At 42.9% G+C, this 22,672-nt stretch overlaps 2 protein-coding genes across 2 annotated transcripts; both read left to right on the top strand.

The window, feature by feature from the left end:
- The first annotated feature begins 9,014 nt into the window (after positions 1-9,014).
- Positions 9,015-9,950, top strand: LOC142003278 (olfactory receptor 51G2-like). Its single transcript, XM_074980085.1, has one exon. It carries the CDS (start codon positions 9,015-9,017, stop codon positions 9,948-9,950), a length of 936 nt encoding a protein of 311 aa, XP_074836186.1.
- Positions 9,951-21,061: 11,111 nt separating this feature from the next.
- Positions 21,062-21,997, top strand: LOC142003273 (olfactory receptor 51G2-like). Its single transcript, XM_074980072.1, has one exon. The coding sequence runs from the start codon at positions 21,062-21,064 to the stop codon at positions 21,995-21,997; it is 936 nt and encodes a 311-aa protein (XP_074836173.1).
- The last annotated feature ends 675 nt before the right edge of the window (positions 21,998-22,672 follow it).

The raw sequence follows: 22,672 nt of genomic DNA, 5'->3' as shown, positions 1-22,672 counted from the left end.
GCTCCTGTGGTCCTGGGACAGCTGTGCTTTGATCTGTGGCTCAAACAAGCGAGGTTTGATTCCTATGTTACGTGTCACTGTGGGCAGGGTACTGACTGTCTCTAAGCCTTTGCACAGCTGGATAATAGCCCTGCTTTGCCTCATAGAGGTGACAGGGGGATTTATACATCGAAGGTGCTCGGATACTTTGAGACCCTAAGGTTAGACCAATGTCAGGGCTCCACAGAACAATACCAGTGACATTTGCCTAAAGACACCTCTTCCCACAGCCTCCTGTGACAGCTGGCAGCCGGGAAGCCCTGTGCCTCCATCCCCTGGTGTCCATGGCAGACGTGAGGGTATTTGTGAGTGACAGTGCAGGACAGGAAGTGAATTTCTGAGGGGAATAGCAGAGAACCTATCTCACCGATCCGAGCTGGAGTCCCATCGAGATGCCAGCAGCTTGTGCAGGGTCACCAGACAGGTGTTTGTAAGTCAGTGAGCCTGAGTGGATGTAACTGCCAAACACAGGATCAATGGACTCATGGAGCTCACCTCACCTCCGTCAGTTCCACATATTTGATTTGTCAGGTTTTTTTTCTTTTTCTTTTTGGACCTCTGTGCTATATAACTGAGTCTGGACTAGAAATGCTATAGAGCTTAAGCAGTGGGTCTCTCCCACTAAAGGTTGCCACTTAACAAATTATTTTGTTAGTATTTAGAGTGCTACATGATGGCTGTTTTGCTTTCTTGAATCCAGACACTTTGTGGGAATCTCAGATTCAGTTTGCCTAAGAAAGTTTATTTTAAAAAGCGAGCTGTAGAAAAGCTGAAATGCCTGAAGCAGGTGACTCTGTAAACAAAGTCGTATGAAGAGGAACCCCACATTGGTGTACTTTTAGAGCTCGCTAATTAGTAATCTCGTATGATTTTTAGTGAAATGAGCCATTTTGAAGTGGGGTTTGTGAATACTTCACATAGCATTTAAAATATCTGCAGAATAAACATAGAGCAAAAAACACAAAAAGAAACAGAAAATGTTTAGAGTACATCACAAGTGTTAATCCTGCCAAACAATGAGTGGGGCTACTGGAAGATCGAGGTGCTAAGGGAGCATTCAAGGAAGCTGAAGCTGTTGAGGAGAGGGTAAAGGAAATGCATATATGTGGAGGTATATATCTCATTGAGCTGGAGGGGACCTTGGCAAGTCATCAAGTCCAGTCCCTTTCACTCTCGGTAGGAGTAAGCATCAACCCTGACAATTTTTTTTTTCAAAACTATGTGTCACCCATGACATTTTTTTAATCTATTTGCCACAGATGACTAAATAGCCTTCTCATGGATTGAGCTCACAATCCAGGGTTTAGCAAACCAATGCACAAAACACTGAGATATTCCTTGCCTCAACTTTGCCACTGGTCTTTACCACAGAGGATGTGAGGGAGAGTCCCACCCCCTCATTCATTTTGTCTAGGCAATAAATCTGAGAAACAACAGTGAAGTGAGGAGAAGAGATTTTAGGACAAACTGATCAATTAAATAGTAATAAATAACTATGACCAGATGGGATTCACCAAGTGTTCTGAAGGAACTCAGAAACAAATTGCAGAATTACTAACTCTGGTACATGACCTTGGCCTTAAATCAGCCTCTGAGCCAGATGACTATCGGAGAGTTAAAGATAGGCTGATTTTTAAACAAGGCTCCAGATGTGACTTAGGCAATTGAAAGCAGTAATCCTATCTCCTGTGCCAAGTATATTGGTAGAATCTCTAATAAAGACCCAAAATATCAGACATGCAGATGAACATGTTTTGTTAGGGGAGAATCTAAACAGCTTTTGAAAGTGAAATCACGCCTCAGCAATCTGTTAGAATTTTTGGGCCTGTCAACAAGCATGTGGATAAGGGTGAGAAAATGGATATGGTGTATTTGAACTTTCAGAATAATTTTGACAAAGGCTGTCACTGAAGACTCTTAAGCAAAGTAATTGGTTGTGGGAGAAGAAGGTCCTCTCATTAATCAATGCCTGCTGAAGAGAAAGGACACAAAGGATTGCCATAACATGGTCGGTTTGGAGAGGGAGAAATAGCGGGATCCTCTCGGGTCTGCCTTGGGACCAGCATTGATCAAAATAGTCATATATGAACTAGAAAAAGAAGCAAAATTTTGTAGATGAGACAAAAGAATTCAATGTACTTCTAAACTTCTAATTCAGGAATGGGGACTACCACAGAGAAAGATAGGCCTAGACGAGGATGATGATGATGATGATGATGATTTCAGCAATTTCACAGCTCATCATTATTTCCTGGATTTCAGCAAGATCACACAGGGGGCCATGTGTCTAATCATAAATGTATGAGGAGTGATGACAAGCCTGGATTCCGGGAACGGAGCCATCAACAGGGCTGGTGCTGCAGTCTGATTATTTAATATTACATAAGAACATAAGAACATAAGAATGGCCATACTGGGTCAGACCAAAGGTCCATCAAGCCCAGCATCCCATCTGCCGACGGTGGCCAATGCCAGGTGCCCCAGAGAAGGAGAACAGAAGACAAGTGATTTATCTCCTGCCATCCATCTCCTGCCCTTGTTATGAAGGCTAGGGCACCATACTTTATCCCTGGCTAATAGCCATTTATGGACCTGACCTGCAAAAATTTATCAAGCTCTTTTTTAAACCCTAATAGAGTCCTGGCCTTCACAGCCTCCTCGGGCAAGGAGTTCCACAGGTTGACTGTGCGCTGTGTGAAGAAAAATTTCCTTTTATTAGTTTTGAACCTACTACCCATCAATTTCATTTGGTGTCCCCTAGTTCTTGTATTATGGGAAAAGGTAAATAATTTTTCTATATTCACTTTCTCCACACCATTCATGATTTTATATACCTCTATCATATCGCCCCTCAATCGCCTCTTTTCCAAACTGAAAAGTCCCAGTCTCTCTAGCCTCTCCCCATATGGGACCCTTTCCAAGCCCCTAATCATCTTAGTCGCCCTTTTCTGAACCTTTTCTAATGCCAATATATCTTTTTTGAGGTGAGGAGACCACATCTGCACGCAGTACTCGAGATCTGGGCGTACCATAGTTTTATATAGGGGAAGTATGATATCTTTTGTCTTATTATCGATCCCTTTTTTAATAATTCCTAACATCCTATTTGCCTTACTAACTGCCGCTGCACACTGTGTGGATGTCTTCAGAGAACTATCCACTATAACTCCAAGATCCCTTTCCTGATCTGTCGTAGCTAAATTTGACCCCATCATGTAGTACGTGTAATTTGGGTTATTTTTTCCAACATGCATTACCTTACACTTACCCACATTAAATTTCATTTGCCATTTTGCTGCCCAATCACTCAGTTTGCTGAGATCTTTTTGTAGTTCTTCACAATCCCTTTTGCTTTTGACTGTCCTGAACAACTTGGTGTCATCTGCAAACTTTGCCACCTCACTGCTTACCTCATTTTCTAGATCATTGATGAACAAGTTGAACAGGATCGGTCCCAGGACTGAGCCCTGGGGAACACCACTAGTTACCCCCCTCCATTGTGAAAATTTACCATTTATTCCAACCCTTTGTTTTCTGTCTTTTAACCAATTCCCGATCCATGAAAGGACCTTTCCTCCTATCCCATGACCACCTAATTTACATAAAAGCCTTTGGTGTGGGACCGTGTCAAAGGCTTTCTGGAAATCTAGGTATATTATGTCCACTGGGTGCCCCTTGTCCGCATGTTTATTAACCCCTTCAAAGAATTCTAACAGATTAGACAGACACGACTTCCCTCTGCAGAAACCATGCTGACTTTTGCCCAACAATTCGTGCTCTTCTATGTGCCTTGCAATTTTATTACACCCCACCCCCTGTTATTTGGCCTCCTGCCATTTGTCATTGGCTGTGATGGGGTTAACACTGGTGCACACTAAAGATAAATCAAACCTGGCACTTAAGTGCCGTAACTTTACAGCTCACGGGTGTGGGAAAAAAAAAAACAACACCCTATCCAAGCCCAGTAAATTACAGTGCTGTAGAACATAGATTTCAACCAGGCTACAGTGCTGACAGCCATGTTCTTAGTCCTGTTATCTACTCCCCTCATGGAGGTGGTTTCACAGAGAGCTCTTGCCCACCACTCCTGCTTGGCCACACTGTCACTTTGAAACCCTGCCGTGGCAGCACTTTAATTTTACAAGCGTAGATAATACCCTAGCCAGTCAGCTGAGGTCCCCTAATGGCCAAGAGGCCCCCAAGGGAATGTGCCAGCATACTTCATAAAGGCAGTTGCCTCTGTAGCTGAACGCACACTGGCTGCTGCCCATTCTACCTCTTCGACAACTCATTCCGCTGTAGGGAGAAAGCCTCCGTGTCAGAGGAATTGGCAGGAATTGGGTACGTTGGCAGGTTTCACTATTTTTAAAATGCAAAGAGCACAGGAAAGGTGGCCAGCTGTCTCCATTTGGAGATGTCCTGTGCAGCAGCAGAAGTCTCACCCGGGATGCCAGGGTGACCCCATGACAGGGCTGGAGGGCAGGCAGGGGTAAGCGGGTTGGGAACTCCTCCCATATGCCTAAGCTTCATCAGAGTTCCTGAAGCTGCACAGAAATCTCACATTGAAAGTGACCTGCCGGTGTTAAAACGCTGCTGACTCACATCAGGATGTTTAATGAGGTCTTGATTTCTCAGGATGCTGTGGGCTCTGATCCCAACCTTGCCAAGGGCTGAGTGAGAGGAGACCCCATGGAATATCAGTGACTACTTCCCAAATTTTCTCCTATCGATTTGATCCTTGAAATTTCAGCTGCAAATGCATTTGGAAAGGTTTTATTCTCTAGCTCAATTGTGAGGGCAGGAACTCAGTGCTGTGTTGTTCTTTGGTAACAGAACATGTCCTACAGGGCATATTTCTGTTTCCTGACAGGCTGAGAGCTCCAGTTCCTCTGCCCTGTAGGTAACCCTCAGGGTTACAAGGCTACCAACACCTCTGTACCCTCTCTGGTCTCTGAGTCCCGGATGTCAAGCCTTGTACGCAGCACTCTTGTTGGGTGGAATTCCATGATCCTCCAGTCCTCAGACTGGGCCCTGGGTTTCAGCACACTGCAGGTAGACCGTGACTGCCCAGAAGGTCCAAGTGGGTTTTACTTCTTCCTTGAGGCAGCCTTTTACTAGAAGTGAGACAGGAGACCAGATGGGCTTCTTGAACCTAAACATTGTTTCATCTGAACAGGTGGAATAAAGTATAACAGGGGCTAATGAGAGGGATTTTAACAACAGACTGTACATGTTCCTCATTCCAAGTCCCGCACTATGAAGGGGACCTAGGAACACCCATGGCCTTCAAACCTCCCCAGCAATGTCTGTGCCCATCATCCTGAAGAGTTCCTCAGCATTATGAATTCAGCAATGTGGATTGATCTGGTCTCTTGACCTTCTTGAGGTGGTTACTGAGCAGTGGCTTTTCTTGAACTGTTCCTTTTCTCCTCCTTCTTTTCCAGCAACCTGCTGTTAAGCTAAGTTGAGCCACACTAGTATCACCTAATATAGGTGGAACCTCTCTAATCCGGAACTCTCTAATTCGACAACATCCATAATTCGACATGATTTTAGTTTGATGGATGACCAATTACCATGGGTGTGGCCAAGTTTCCCGTGGTCTCATAGAGTTTGTTTACAGCCACCAGTCCTAGTTCCCTAGATTCTGTGCTGTTATTTAGCTGTAATTTACCCCTTAATATCTCCTAAGAACCCAATAAGATGTGGAAATGTTGGTAATGCTGATAGAAAATATGGACCTCCCTTGGTCTGGCAAATTCTCTTGTTCAGCACCAGTCATGTCCCAGCGGTGACGGACTAGAGAGCTTCAAACTGTATAGCCATAAGATAAACATCCCAATAATTCACCTAATATCACATGGCAAGAACTGGGTTCAAGCTAAGTCTTCATTATGGTAGCGCAGTTCCATGTATGTCACAGGGCCTTTTCCATATTCAAGGTCAGGGGTTGGCAATCATAAGACCAAAAAAATATTTTTTTTTAAATTCTGTAAAACACACAGTAATTGAAGAGCTGCAATTCACGTGAATACAAGACAGTCCCTAATAAATAATGTCAAACCATATGTTTTGTAACCCCTATCTTAAGAATGGACACACAATGGTTTGTAATGAGATTCATGTTTACTGCAGGACATTCACAACATTTGAAAAATTCTCTTGAGGTTGCATTTAAATGTTGTTGGAGAACTTTTCATTGCAAATGAGACATAAAGGGAGCCCAGATGAATGTGAATCAAAGGCAAAAGAGTGCATCCATTGCATTTGAAATTTTGTTTTCAGCTTCGATTTTCCTCTTTTTTGAAACCATTCTAACCCCGCTTTAATTATGTCAACATTTTCCACACTTAATTGCTTTTTTTTCTTTCTAAAAATGAGTGTTGCCCTTCACAGCAAGAATGCTGTGGGTTTTCTTTTTAAAAATCAAGACTTTATTAGCAACATGCTCAAAACACAGATACATATCATATTCCAAAATGCACAGGACATATTAAAGGGGGAGTTACGCAATGGTTTGAGATCACATATCATTTGCTATTTAGATATGAGCTGCTTATTTTGGGGGCTTTTAAATGTTCATCTTTTATCAAAAATAATGAGAAGTGGTTTTTGTTTTTTTGTTTTTATGTTTGTTTGTTTGTTTGTTTCCTTTGCAATTATAGCATTGGGAGCCACAAAGAAGTCCTTAAAAAGCCACATGTGGCTCCAGAGATGCTGGTTGCAGACCTCTGTTCCAGGTATTATATGAATAGAAGACACAGGCAGTCTGAGTAAGAGAGAGCAATAGATTACTTCCAGGTGTGAAACCTAATGCCTTTCCCATGAGTACTGAGAAATTTGACTTTGAAGTCTGCTTCCTGCAATGCTTCAGCCTTCCTCAGTAGCAGGATTATTAGACTGCAGAATGCCAGAACAGAGGCTGAGGAGAACCACTCATCTATTAACTCTGGAACAGAGGAGCTACAAGAGTTTTGCATGCTGACAAGAAGATTGACTGAGGGCAGGGATGCTGCAATCATTTCAGGTTCTGAGGAAATCCAGATGACAGATGTTGTGTCTCTTAAATTCCACTCTAACTGAAGAAATCTCCTCTGAATGAATATCAGAGGGGAAAAAATATGTGAAGGTGTGAGCCAAAGTACAGATGGTGTATATGTGATTCTAAAACTTTTTCTTGCTATACAAATATTACAGATTAAACTTTGAGAGGAAGAATGTATGTTGAAAGCCAGCCGTAGAGCCTTACAGAATGTCCACAGGATGTAACAGTGAAAACTTTACTGATTCATGGCTGTGGTGTTAGAAAGTCTTTCAGAAGTCGAGAATTATAGAATCACAGAATGAGAAAATGAGTGTTGGAAGAGACCTCAGGAGGTGTTCTGGTCCAATACCAATTAAATCATCCCAGCCAGGACTTTGGAAAGCCAGGACTTTAAAACCTCCAAGGGTGGAGATAGCACACTTCCTTAACTAAGTCAGTCTGTAGCTTCACTACCACAAAGGTATTGTGCTACTAACTCTTTTCCAGTGAAGAGTTTTATCATATTATCTTCTGGTAACTGACCAGAAAATGTTCTTAACACTTGCATTCACTTGGAAATGGGAATATTTGGGAGATGTCTCAATCAAATACAAGGAAAAAGTATTTCACTAGGAAGGTGGTGAACCACTTCAGTGTGTTACCTAGGGAGGTGGTAGAATCTCCATCCCTGGAGGCTTTTAAGTCCTAGCTTGATAAAACCCTGGCTGGGATGATTTAGTAGGGTTGATCCTGCTTTTTGTAGATGGGTGGGACTTGAAGGCCTCCTGTGGTCTGTTCCAACCCTTTGATTTTATGATTCAGTGTTCTGCATTCAATCACTCTGCAAGGCTATTGCAAGGTTTCATGAGAGAACAAACCTTCTGATCTGTGATACAGGAAAAAGTCAAGCCGAGGTTCAGGGAAGGGGAATGTAGCAGAGGTTCTATTTAATTTATGCCCATTACCTCTTATGTGAACATGGCAAAAGGAACGTGCACCCTTAAAAGAAGTCTGAAAGATGGTCACTTTCTCTGGGTTCAGTCCTTATTGGCCAGGAAAAGCACTTCAGCTTCTCTTAAAGAGATCCTTGGGTTTCAGGGTGTATCACCAAGAGCATTACCCGAATCTGGTCCTAATCAAATTTGCACATGTAAAACTGGAGGGAAACTATTGAAGTAAATATAGTCGATTTAGGAATGCAGCCCTAAAATTTTGTCTCATGTGCTTTCAAGAGGGAATGGAATTTTTGAACATTTTGAATTAGAGAAAATAAAACATATATACAATGAGACCTTAAATCATGTTTATAAGCACAGATTCAACACAGGACAGATAAATACAGTGACCATTTTCACCTTCCATTTACTTTCTGCTTATACACATCATGATGCAATTTGCAAGCTAAGGTTTTGGGAGACTGAAAAACCGTCTGTGGGAAGGTCACAACTGTAAAATTACACGGTGCTGAAGTAGGCCACAGAATTTACAGCCAAAAAATATCAATGGGGCATAACTTAGTATCATTCAGTGACAGACTGAATGCTTGTAGGGTAACCAGTAAATCCAAATGCAATAACGAGGATTGTTTTTAAAAAGCCTTGGAAGATTCCTGAATTACACCACAAAATATGCCTCACAAAAATTGGTGTCAGGGGAATCTTTCTCTGAAAGCATGTTATCTCCTTGAAGCTATTCCAGAGCTTCTGCCATCCTCCTCTGAACCATCTGGGCCTGGCCATTCACTACTGGGTTTGAATGACTACAGGTCTTATCCAGTCTGGCATAGCCAAACTTCCTATTACTGGTCTAAATCCAAGACTGCATTTTTGCTGAAATTCCTTATGCTCCGATAAGAACAAACAAATGTCTCTCTCTAAATGTGACCTAGTCTTCTGTTATTTTTCCTTTTAGGAAGGAAAATTCAAAATTCCTTGGAACTGCTCAGTCTATTATGTCAGTTGGCAATGACACCAAATTCAAACATGCAATGTTCCTTCTCACAGGGATACCTGAGCAGGAAGACCGCCATCTCTGGATCTCTGTCCCCTTCTGCGTCATATACGTTATTTCAACAGTAGGAAACTCAGTTATTCTGTTCATTATAAAAAGAGATCGAAGCCTGCATGAGCCTATGTATATTTTCCTTTCCATGTTGGCCCTCACAGACCTTGGCTTATTGACATCCACCATGCCGACAATACTGGGCACATTCTTGTTTAACTTTAGGGAGATCAGCTTCCAGGCTTGTTTTGCCCAGCTGTACTTCATCCACTCGCTTTCATTAATTGAGTCCTCTGTGCTCTTGTTGATGGCCTTTGACCGCTTTGTTGCGATCCGCGACCCTCTGAGATATGCTTCCATCTTAACTTTACCAAGAATAGCCAAAATGGGGCTGGTGTGTGTGCTAAGGGGGCTGGTTTTAATATTCCCATTCCCCTTTCTCCTGAAACGGTTCCGATACTGTCGAGACAATATCCTCTCCCATTCCTACTGCCTGCATCAGGATGTCATGAAGCTGGCTTGTGCGGACATCACAGTCAACAACATCTATGGCATGTTGACTGCACTCTTCACATTTGGGATGGACTCCCTGCTCATTTTCGTCTCTTATATGATGATCCTGAAAACAGTGTTGAGTGTTGCATCCCCCACAGAGAGCCTCAGGGCCCTGAACACCTGCGTCTCCCACCTCTGTGCCGTCCTGCTCTTCTACATACCAAGTGTCGGCCTGGCTGTAACACACAGATTCGGCAATAGCTCTTCTCTCTTCCTACAGGTTCTCATGGGCTACATCTACCTGCTGGCCCCGCCTTTGATAAATCCAATTGTGTACAGTGTGAAAAGCAAACACCTTCGTGCGAGGATAGTCAGGGTGTTCATCAAGTGAAGGCTCAGTTCATCACCTGGCCCCAAAGCCGGAGACACGGGAGAGGAAAAACACCGTTGACAGCCAGGGCCACCTATGCTGTCCTGGACCATTTCTCCTGAAGCCACTCCTTTTCTCCCATTTCTTCTTCCAACACCCCACCTATACTATTCCATGTTGCCCAGACTCCGCCTCCTCTCCAGGCGAGAAGACAGAGTTGTGATGCAATTTGAGATGTCCAGAGAGCCAGTTTCACCACGTGGAGCCCCAGAATCCCTCATGATATACAACCCTGGGAGGGTGGAGTGTCTGGGTCTCCCCACAGCAGTCTGTGTCTGAGCAGAGTTTCTTAGCGTTGTCCAACCCCGGCTTGGCTGGGAAGCAGAGCATTAGAGAAAACCAAGGAATATGCGGCAGGGCTTAGTGGGAAAGAGTAGTTATATGGTACAGGAAAAAGGTGAATAGGGGGTTAGTCGGGCCTGGCAAGCAGGACAATGAGTTGTTCCCATTTAAGGGAGGATGGGCTGGACGGTGGGAGAACTTGTGTTCTGGATAAGTCTGAATTAATATGACCCCACAGTGGTGGCACATCTGTCCTTGGGCATTTGGCTAGAGTGTGTGGCACTCTTGGAAGCTGTTACCAATGGTCTGAGGTCATCCCTGTCTCTAGCCTTCTTTATACTTTCCTGAGGTGGGGTGAGAAGAGGTCAGTGAATTTAAGCACTTTAACTGGCAGCTGACCATCCCCAGCCTCTGTAGCACAGCGAGGTGCTCTGCTGGAGCAACGTCAAATTTAGCCAGGCCTGTCACCACTCACAGGCCTGGAAGTCTGGTCCTTTGGTCCAGGCATTTTCGGGAACTCAGGACAGCTGGGTTTGGTTCCTTTCCTGTGTGTGACCACTGGCAAGCCCTTAGCTGTCTGTCAGCCTCCATACAGGTAGATAATAGCATTTGTGTAACTTGTAGCGGTGGTGGGAGGATAAATGACTTCAAAGTGCTGAGGTATTCTGAGATACAAAGATGTGAGCTGTTTCAGGGTTCCACAGACCAACATCTCCTTCGTCTGCCTGCAACATTTGTATCTGTCAAGACAGCTTAAATGCTTGTGAATTCTGTTCTGCCTCCTGCTTTACCCTTTCAATAGCACAGAATACACAGCAGTGTTAGTGACAAGAAGACAAAACACCATAAGACAAAACCCACAAAAATGATACACAACTGGCAGCATAGTAGTAGATTCATGATCCAAACCGCTCTTTGTTGGCACCAGCTTTTCCAAAGGTTGTGAAAGACAAAATGTCATTTTACTACCTCTTTTGGGAGGCAGATAATTCCTAAGCAAGCTCTCTTTTTTCACAAACATCTTCACTGATTTAAACAAAAATAAATAAATCATTCCCCTCCCCACATTTTCATGTGTTTTTGTTCTATTGGCAGTCCAGGTTTCAATGGCTTCTACTGTGAATTGTCCCACTTCTGAGTTATTAAATTCATGAGCTGGAGTACCTACAGTGGACCTGGTTTTTAACAGTTTCAGTGAAAAGCTTAAAGTTTATTCACAGGTGAGAGTTGAAAAGCATTACTGATATATTTTTTTAAGAAGGAGTTGTATATGATTGCTGGCATCTGCAAAGAGTAATAGGACCTCATTTTGGGAGAGTTCTTCCATGCATTTGGTGCCTTTGTTTATATAGTAAACATAGGTTAGATTATGTGCTTTGTATTATTTTCTTAGTATCATAGTGAAAAGCCAACAGACTGTGGTCACTGGAGGTAGGTAAAAAAAACTGTGACCTTAGGTGTGAAAGCCATATGCCTATACCACACAAGCTAAAAGCCATCTGCCTGTCAGCTAAGACAGTGGAACAGACTTCGCTATTTGTTGTCTATGGTCTCAGTGCCTCTGGGGTTACATACTTCCCTTGTCTGAGGAAACACATCCCGAGTTTCTGATAGCTTTCAGCAATTCATCCTGGATGAGCCCACTGCCCCATCCTTGCAAGGCTGACAAACCCAGGTCATTGGCAGAGTGGTCTGCAATTCCCTGATGTGCTCTTTTTTCCCTTTTTATGCAGGAGCATGACATTTGCCCTTTTCCAGTCTTCTGGAATCTCCCATATTCCATGACTTTTTAATGATAATAACCAGTAGCTTAGATATTTCCTCAGTCAGCTCTTTGAGTATTCTAGGATGCATTTCATCAGGTGACTTGAAGACATCTAATTTGTGTAAGTAATTTGTAACCTGCTCTTTCCCTGTGTTAGCTTCTGAACCTATCCCATTTTCACTGGTATTTCCTATGTTAATCATGCGCTCATCACCAGCTTTCTTAGTAAAAACCAAAAGAAGAGAGGTCATTAAGCACTTCTACCATTTCCTCATTATCTATTATTTGGTTACATCTACATTGGCATAAAACTTTGAAATAGCCATGCCAATGGCCAAATCGAAGCTTACTAATGAGGCGCTGAAATGCATATTCAGAGCCTCATTAGCATGCTGCCGCCTGTGGCTCTTCAAAGTTGCTGCTGTTCACTTCTGCGTGGCTCGTCCAGATGGAGGTCCATTTCAAGAGGGCCCCACCAACTTTGAAATCTGATCAGCTCATAGGAATAAGGGGTTTCAAAGTTGATGGGATCCTTTCAAAAAGGACCCCCACCTGGATGAGCGAAAAGTGACAATTCTGAGAAGCCACAGCCAGCGACATGCTAATGAGGTGCTGAATATGCATTTCAGCACCTCATTAGTAAGCTTTGATTAGGCCACTTGCAGGGACATTTCGATGTTTTGAGTCAATGTAGACACGGCTGGTTCTCCCTCTTCATTGAATAAAAACCTACCTTGTTCTTCCTCTTGATTTTAATGTATTTGGCGAATATTTTCGCATTCCCCTTTATGACTCCAGCTAGATTGTGATCTTCTTGTGCCTTTGTCTTTCTAATTTTTCTCCTACATGATAGAGTTATTCGATTTTATTCATGCTTTGTAATTTGACCTAGTTTTCCACTTTTTGTAGGACATTTCTTGGATCAGTAGATTATACAAAAGCTCCTGATTAAACCTGGGTAACCTCTTGTAATCCTGCTTATCTTTCCTCCATAGTAGAATATATTGTTCTTGTGCCCTTAATAACACCTTTTCAGACAACTACCTACAAGCTGCCATTGTCTTCATAGCTTTTACCTGTTAGATTTTCTTCTCTTGGGATTTTATTTACCAATTACCTGAGTTTCCAAAGATCTGCCTTCTTGATATCAATTGTCTTTATTTTGCTGTTTTCCCTCCTAACATTTTTGAATCATAAACTTTATCATTTCCTGATGATTTTCACTTAACCTGCCTTCTACTTTCTAATTCACAACCAGTTCTTCCTTGTTTGTCAAAATCAAATCAAGAACAGCCTCTCCCCTTGTAACGTTCTCTCCTTCCCAGGAGATTTAAAAAAAAAAAAATAAGGTCTCCATTATATTCTATGAACTTGTTGGATGATCTTTGTCCTGCTGTGTTATTTTCCCAACATGTGTCTGGATGGCTGAAGTCCCCCATGAACACCAAGTTCTGGGCTTTGAATGATTTTATTAGTTGAATAAAGGAAGCCTTATCCACATCTTCCTCCTAGTTAGATGTAGTAGATCACTAGTGTGACTTCTCCATTATTTTGTACCACATTTATTCTTACCCAAATACTCTTAAGAAGTCAATCTTTTACTTCCCTCTCAACCTCAGATCAAGTGTCAAGGGGACCCAGGCTAGAAGAGAATGGATGCTGAGAGGTGTCTTAGCACCTCCGATGACATCCCAGAGGTCCCACCCCTTCACCAAAGTATTGTCCCAGTGATCTGAACTCCCTGTGACTATAATTCCCCCTTTCCTTCTTTACTCCGGCCACTGTACCACACAGGGCTCCCAACTTTTTTGCGGATCTGTTTGTCTGTGACCTGCCTGGCCCTAATCCTGCTGGCCCTGATCCTGCTATCCTTGCTAAACTGGGCACATATGTTGGTCCACTACCCATTTACCAAGGAAGTTGGATGAACAACAAGCCCCCACCTCTTTTCCTCATTCTGGTCCCTTTTCTGTTGCTCTTCTTTTTGTTTTTATTTGGTCATTCTGACAGTTAGGTTGCAACCTGTTCTGACAACAGGCACAGAGGCTCTGTTCTTTTTTTATTTGTGTTAGACTCAATTCAGTCTATGGGCTGCATCTGAACCTCTGTAAATTTTGTTTTAAAAGGGAAGATTTATTGAATGAAAGGCCATACCTCCCAACCTTCATTAGAGGCATTTGGATTTTGCCCAAACTTTTCCCCCATGAAGTTGTAAAATTGCAACAATACCAGCAAATGTCCAAGTATATGTGGCCCAATTTACGTTCTTTTGGGAGCCAAGAAAGCTTTTGGGAACAAGCCTGGCTTGCCTGGGTCCCTGAGAGCTTTTTGGGAGCCAAGAAAGCTTTTGGGAACAAGCCTGGCTTGCCCGGGTCCCTGAGAGCATCTTCACACCTCTCTGCCCTCTTCTTGTGGAAACATCCTGGGCTGAAACCTGTGTGAGCCTGGGACAAGTCACCATCGTGCTCAGCCATGTCCCTGTTACAGGGTGTGAAGCTGGCCTTTGCCATTTCACTGCTATCTCTCACTCGTACATACCTCCACTGTTTGGCAGTTTGATAAATTTAGCCACAAATTGTTGCAAAGACCTGTATAGTGACTGTGTTGAAACTCTTGGTGTCACTGTGACACCTCAAACACCCCTCAGAAACCCATCACCTGCCTATCATTGTCATCACCGAGTGTCTGACATCTGTGGCAGGTGTAACATGGTCACAGGTGAGCACTAAGGTGACTGGGCCCAGGCTCACACAGCTTTCAGAAAAAGCTGCTTCCTCAGGAGTGGGGCAAACAGACGGGGAGGTGGTCTCAGAGACACAATGATAGCTGGCTGGGTTCCCAGAGCTCCTTGGCTTCCCACAGGGAACTCAGTTGGATAAATTCTGGTCCTCTACGTCTGAAGCAAAGTCTTTCTAATTTAACTTGCAGTGAAGGGTGAGACAGAAGAGTGTGCACATATAACAGCTGTTTATTGCTTTAGAATAATTTTCCCTAACACTCTATACTGTGTAACTGCCCATAGGCAGAGCTCAAACCTGAGACTTCTGGAGCTTGGTGCAGGTGCCTCTACAGCTGAAGCTAAAGGCCAGCTGGCTTTCAGCTTCGGCTGTAGAGGACACTTACTCTTTCTCGGTGATGTGGTCTGGGTACCACTACATGGGATGGTTAACCACCCATAGGTGTATGGGTTACACTTGCTAATAAACCTCTTTGTTTTCAGGAAGCTGAGGGTAACCGTGGAACTGTGGTCATAAGCACCCAAAGGGAAGAGACTTCGGTGTCCAGTCAGACCTGGCCGGTGACAAGCATTTAGTGTAGACTGGATGTTGCTCTAAGCTAAAAGAGGAGGATAATTAAGAAATAAGTACAGAGGGTTGTCCATACTGGGTCAGATCAAAGGTCAATTTGGCCCAGTGTTCTGTCTTCGAACAGTAGCCAATAGCATGTGATCCAGAAGGCATGAGCAGAACAGACAATTCTCATGTAACTATCCCATCACCCCTTCCCAGATTACCAGAAAAAGATGAGGGATTCATTCATTCTCATCATTGGTAATAGCCAGTCATGACAAGCCCAGATTCCAGGAAGGGAACCTGCAGAAAGGCTGGTGCCGCAGTCCGTTTGTTTAGGATCACTGCACATCCCCTGTGATTTGGCATTCTGCAATTGACTGTGATGGGGTTAAAGCTGCTGTACACAAAGCCAAACAGCTGAAGTTCCCTGATGGCCTAATGGTCCCCTAGGGAATGTGCCAGCATGCTTCATAAAGGCAGCTGCTTCCCTATCTAATCAGATACCACCTGCTGCCTGTGCAACCTCTTCCATGACTCTTCATGCTTCAGGGTCAATACCTCTGGTGCCAGTGTTTCCCCTTCTAGCCGGAACTGTGTAAACTGGTAAGTTTTTTTGTCTTTGAATTGCAAACTGAAGGGTAAAAGCTGCCATCTGTTTCCTTCTGCACATGTTCTGCAGAGTGGCAGAAAACTCGGTTGGGTTTCTGGGTCAGTGACAGGGCTAGAGAGCAGCCGGAGGTAGGCAGCTTGGAAAGTCCCCCCCACCCACGTCTTCCCAAAATCCACGAGAGAGCTCCAAGTGCACAAAAATCTCACAGTGAAAACAACGTTCAAGTGTTGAAGTGATGATAACCCTAGTCAGGATTTCTGAAGGATCCGAGGGCTGTGGGTCCAACCTTGCCTGGGGTGGACTGAGAGGAAACCCCCATAAAATATCACTGGCTCACATCCATCCAAATGGCTCAGGTTTTACTCCTGGGAATTTGTTTTCATCAAATGAATTTTCAAAGGTTTTATTAACTGGCTCAGCTACAAGGGTGGAAATCCAGAGCTGGGCTTCTCTGTGGTGAGAAGGCATATTCCTGGTTACTGACTGGCTGAGGTCCCCAGCACTTCTGTCCTCTAGATACCCCTCAGACTTACTGGGCTATTGCCCTCTCTGCTCTGCTCTTGTATCTGAAAAAGAGATGTCAGGCAGCACAGCCTGCCTTCTCAGTGGTTGGAATTGCTTAATCTTCCCACCCTCAGTCTGGCATTTCAGCCTACTTTGCCTGAGCTGCAGTATGTTATTCTAGCCCATTAGGTCCGAACGGGCTTGAAAACTTGGTTTCTTTTTGTTTGTTTCTTTATTTTTTTGTTGTTTTTTCCCTTCCGTGGGTCTGCGACTCACAGGGATAAAAGTGACCAGCCAGCCTCTCTGAACAAAAGTACTGTTCAATCCAACCAATAGGACTCCGTGACCTCCTGAGGCCTCTTCCAAAACTATGATTCTGATTCCATGAACACAGCTTAACTTAGGAGAATAAGAAGATTCTCAGACCCTAGTTTGTACACATCTCTGACCCCATGCTCTCCCACACTGATGCAGATCCAGGCAGGGTGGGGATCTTCAGACTTCCCCAGCAGTGTCTGTGGCTGTCAGTTTGAAAAGTTTCTCAACATTGTGAATTCAGCACAAGAACATAAAAATGACCATATTGGGTCAATCCAAAGGTCCATGTAACCCAGTATCCAGAGGCTAATGCACAGAACAGGTAACCACCAAGTGATCCCTCCCCTGTCATCCATTCACAGATTCCAATAAACAGAATCTTAGGACATCATTCCTACCCATCCTGGCTAGTAGCCATTGATGGAAGCATCCTTTTTTGTTTTAAACTCTGATAAAGTCCTCTTCTTAACAGCATCCTTTGACAAAGAGTTCCACAGGTTGACTGTGTGTTGTGTGAAGAAGTACTTCCTTTAGTTTGTTTTAAACCTGCTACCTGTTCATTTCGTTTCGTAACTTCTTGTGTCATGGGAACAATTAAATAACTTTTCTTGTTTCTTTTCTCCACACCAGTTCTAATTTTATAGACCTTCATCATATCTCCACTTAGTCTTCTCTTCTCTAAAATGAAAAAATGCCAGTCTTTTTAATCTCTCCTCATCAGGCGACCATTCCCAATATTTAATCATTCTTGTTGCCTTTTGCTGAACATTTTCCAGTTCCAATATATCTTTTTTGAGATGAGGCAACCACAGCTGCACACAGTATTCAAAATGTGGGCCTACCATGAATTTATACAAAATAATTAAGCCATTCTCTGTCTTATTTATCCATTTTAATGATTCATAACATTCTGTTGGCTTTGTTGGCTGCCACTGCACACTGAGTGGATAATTTCAGTGACCTATGTATAGAGGTTTTAAGATCTCTCTCTTGAGTGGTAACCGCTAATTTATTCTGCATCATTTTGTTTTTGTATTTAGGATTATATCTTCCAGTATGCATTACTTTGTATTTTTCAACATTAAAATGCATGTGCCATTTTGCTGCCCACTCACCTAGTTTTGAGAGATCTATTTGAAACTCTATACAGTTTCCTTTCAACTTAACTCTCTTCAGCAGTTTTGTATTATCTGCAAATTTTGACACTCCCCTTTTTACTCCTTTCTCCATAGCACTTATGAATATGTTTAATAGGAGTGGTCCCAGTACAGACGTGTGAAGTACACCACTAGTTACCCCTCTCCATTCTGAAAATTTAAACTATTTATTCCTATCCTTTGTTTCCTTTCTTTTAACCAGTTATCAGTCCGTGAAAGGACCTTCACTCTTATTCCATGACAGCTGACTTTACTTAAGATCATTTGGTGAGGGACCTTGTGAAAAACTTTCTGTAAATCTAAGTACAGGTTGAATATTCCTCATCTGGAACTTTCTTATATGGCAACATCCATAATCTGTCATGATTTCAGTTAGCGGGACGACCACTTATTTTGGGTGTGGCCAAGTTTCCCCATGGTCCCACAAAGTTTGTTTACAGCCATCAGTCCTGGCTGTCAGTGTTCTGTGCTTTTATTTAGTTGGAATTTACCCCTAAACGTCTTCTTCAAGGCCAATAAGCAGTAAGTGCTGGTAATGATGCCAGACAATATTGACTTCCCATGATCTAGCAAATTCTCTTGTCCGGCACTGGTCAGGTCCCAGTGGTGCGGGATTAGAGAGGTTCAACCTGTACACTATATCCACTGGATCCCCCTTGTCTACATGTTTGTTAATCCTCTCAAAGAATTATAGCAGATTAGTAAGGTATGTTTTTCCTTTAGAGAATCCCTCTTGATGTTTTCCTACTAAATCATGCTCATCCATGTGTCTGACGATTCTGTCAGCAATGTGCCTGGATCCCAGATATAGGCTCTGACAGCATGTAGCTCCACTGCTGTTTCTCAGCTTTGGTGGTAGTTACTGAGAGATGGTTTTTGTAGACATTGCTTCTCCTGCTGCTGCTTTTCCAGGATTCTTCTACAAAACTAAGAGGAGGCATGTTGCCTTAACCCAATACAAACCTACTGTAAAAATCTCAATAAATAACCCAGCATAATTATACAGCAAACGTTCCAGGAACTGGGCTTAATATACACATTCATTATGAAAGCTCAGCTCCATGGCTGCCCCAGTGCTGTTCCCATCTGCTAGGTATTTTATTAAAAGAAGACCTTGGCAATCTGAGAAAGAGAGAGCTGTTGATTACTTTCAGGTAAGAAAAAATGCCATTTCCATTGGATAACCATGCATTTGTTTTTTAAATCCACTTCCTGAAAATCACCAGAAAGGCCTGAATAGCAACGCCTGTTACCTTTCTGGATAGAACAGAACCTGAAGACAACCAGACAATGATTAGCCCAGGGACAGAGGAGCTGCTAGACTTTTGTTTGCTGAAAAGTAACTAAATGAGACATGAACTGATGCGATCTTTTCAGGTTCTGAAGAAATCCACAGAACAGGTGCTAACTTGTAAATCTCACTCAAACCTGGGAAATCATCTCTGGAAGAAGATCAGAGGGGAAAGAATGGTAACCTTGTGCACAAGTACAGATGTGTAATTGTTAGGCCAAAATGTTTCACTGTAATATAAATATTAAAACATGAACATTAAGGACCTAAATGTAGGTTAAAAGCTAGCAGCAAAGCTGTTTGGAATCCTTACAGGAAGGAGCACAGGTAACTTTATTAGTAAATGACTTTGATTTTAGAAAGTATTTCAAAAGTATAGTATAGGAGTGTAAGAAGATCCAGGCTGGAAGAGACCTCAGGAAGTCATCTAGTCCAACACCCTGCTCAAAACATGGCCAACGTCAACCAAATCTTCACAGTCAGGTCTTTGTGAAGCCAGGCCTTAAAAACACCTAAGGGTGGAGGTGTTAGCACCTCCCTAGCAAGCCATTCTAATGGTTTACTGCCCTCAGTGGTTTTATGCTATTAGACCTTTGTTTGCTGAACAGTTTTATCATATTCTCTCCTGGTAACTGACCAGAAGCTGTTTCTAACACTTGCATTCATGTGGGTGCATTCATGTATTCTGAAAGGCTTGTGCAAGCATTCCAAATAGTCCTCAAATTACAGAAGCTCTGGTCTGTGAATCAGTGTAGAGGAGAGCTGAAGTGAAATAAAGGGGAGATTCATACTGCTTTTATGTAATTTAAGTCCTTCAACTCGTACAGGCGCAGGGCTGAAGCAACTTGCCCAGTAAGCTGGATATTAGTGTAAACTTAACGCTGATATATTCACTCATTAGTCATGCCAATCTTTCCTTCACCCAGCAGAACTAATTGTCTATGTTAACTTTGTAACTCGCGTGATATCTACAGCCCCTTGCATGGGGGCAAGATGTAGGTCCTGTGAGGATGAAGAAAAGCCTGTAGAATGATCCACAAGTCAATATTCAGAAAACACTGACCAGGCAAATCACTTTAGGTTGTCTTGTAGGGATTCTTGGGGGTCAGTATGTATCATCAGGAGAATTTGGTAAGATAAAGTTAATTGAACCTCTTCCAATTAAATTTGCACATGTAAACCTGGAATGAGTCCATTGAAGTCAATGTTACTGAATCAAGAAACAGTCCCGAAGAATTTTTCAATGTCCTCCAAAAAGACATAATCAGAATTTGAAAACTCAAGAGTAGATAAATAAAATGTAGATAAATACACAGGTAATGAGGCCAAAAATATATTTATAAATAGCTTCAATGCAGGGCAAACAAATTCAGTGACTGTTTCATCACTGACTTGCCTTATGTTTATCTACATGTTCTGATACAATGGGCACATTTAGAAATGGAGGGCCCGGATGACTGTCTGGTGGAAAGTCACAATTCTGAGAACATAGTGCTACAGCCAGCTGCAGAACTCCCAGCCATCAAATATCAATGGGGGAGAGAGTTTACTAGCAGGCCAAGAGGGAGTGTGTGCTCATACAGGAAATCAGAAGAATTCAAATACAGTGCTGAGGATATTTTTAAAGGCCTTTGAATCATCCTATTTTTTCCCTAATTTATAGCACAAAATATGTCTTCCTACTGGGTGTCAGGGGAATAAATCCATGACATTGATGTTTCTTGAGCTCCCGGGTGGCTCTAAACTTTCACTGGGTGCAGCAAGATGTCTTGTTAAATATAATCTGGTCTCCTATTTTTTTTTTCTTTTCAGGAAGGAAAGTTCAAAACTCCTGAGATCTGCACTCTACATTATGTCATCTGTCAATGACACCAAATTCAACTCTTTAGTGTTCTTTTTCACTGGGATTCCTGGGCATGAAAACATCCATCACTGGATCTCTATCCCTTTCTGCTTAATATATGTTATTTCAATAGTAGGCAATTCACTCATTCTCTTTATTGTAAAAAGAGACCCCAGTCTCCATGAACCCATGTACATTTTTCTTTCCATGCTGGCCATCACAGACTTTATCTTATTGATAGCCACTATACCGACAATACTGGGCATATTCTTGTTTAACTTCAGGGAGATCGGCTTTAATGACTGTTTTGCCCAACTGTTTTTCATTCACTGTCTTGCAAAAATTGAATCCTCCATCCTCTTGCTGATGGCCTTTGACCGCTTCATCGCAATCTGTAACCCACTGAGATATACTTCTATCTTAACTCTGCCAAGAATAGCCAAGATGGGGTTTGTATTTGTGCTAAGGGGGGTATTTGTAGCATTACCATTTCCCCTTCTCCTGAAACAGTATCAATACTGTCGAGCCAATGTCCTCTCCCATTCCTACTGCCTACACCAGGATGTGATGAAATTGGCTTGTTCGGACATCAAGGTCAACTACATCTATGGCATGTTCACCACACTCTTCACATTTGGGTTGGACTCACTGCTCATCCTCCTCTCCTATGTGATGATCCTTAAAACAGTGCTGAGCATCGCATCCCGCACAGAGTGCCTCACGGCCCTGAATACCTGCGTCTCCCACCTCTGCGCTGTCCTGCTCTTCTACTTACCAAATGTTGGCCTGGCAATAACACACAGATTTGGGAATAGCTCTTCTCACTTGCTTCAGATTCTCCTGGGCTACGTGTACTTGTTGGCCCCACCTCTGATGAATCCAATTGTGTACAGTGTGAAAAGTAAACATCTTCGTTCAAGGATAATCAGAGCCTTTGTCAAGTGAGGGGTTAGTTCAGCACTCATCTTCAGGGATGGAGACATGGGAGATGATAAATCTGAGTGATGTCCATGGACATCTCTTCTATCGTGTTTCCTTTTAATCGAAGGCCTTCCCTTTACCCCATCTGTTCTTCCAAGTCTTTATCTCTGCTAATCCCCTTTGTGTAAGACTCTACCTTCTTGTCAGGCCAGAAGCCAGACCCAGGGCATGGTAAGAGCTGTCCAAAAAGTCAGAGTCACCATGAGGTCCCTCTGAGGCTGTTCACTTGGGTGCAGTATAGGGTGATGACGTGAGTTACACATATACCTTTGTGACTACCACTTGATATACCAACCAATCTGTGAGTTACACATATACCTTTGTGACTACCACTTGATATACCAACCAATCTGTGAGTTACACATATACCTTTGTGACTACCACTTGATATACCTACCAATCTGTTCCGCTGAGCCTGGCCCTCTGGCCACCTCTAAAACAGGAACAGGTATGGGGTTACAGCCCTCCCAGCTAAGCTATGCAGGCACTGAGATCAGCACAGATCTGGGAAGGCACCATTAAACAAATGTGCCACCGCATCCTAATGCACAGCCAGAATGGGACCTGAATCTCAAATAAATCCATCTTACTCTGTATAAACTCGTACACAGAGCATGCTTATATTGTCCACCCTCTTTT

This window comes from Carettochelys insculpta, chromosome 1 (genome assembly GCF_033958435.1).
Source record: "Carettochelys insculpta isolate YL-2023 chromosome 1, ASM3395843v1, whole genome shotgun sequence".
Classification (NCBI taxonomy): Eukaryota; Metazoa; Chordata; order Testudines; family Carettochelyidae; genus Carettochelys; species Carettochelys insculpta.
The sequence above is the reverse complement of the archived record's forward strand: the minus strand, read 5'-3'. Positions and strand labels throughout refer to the sequence as shown.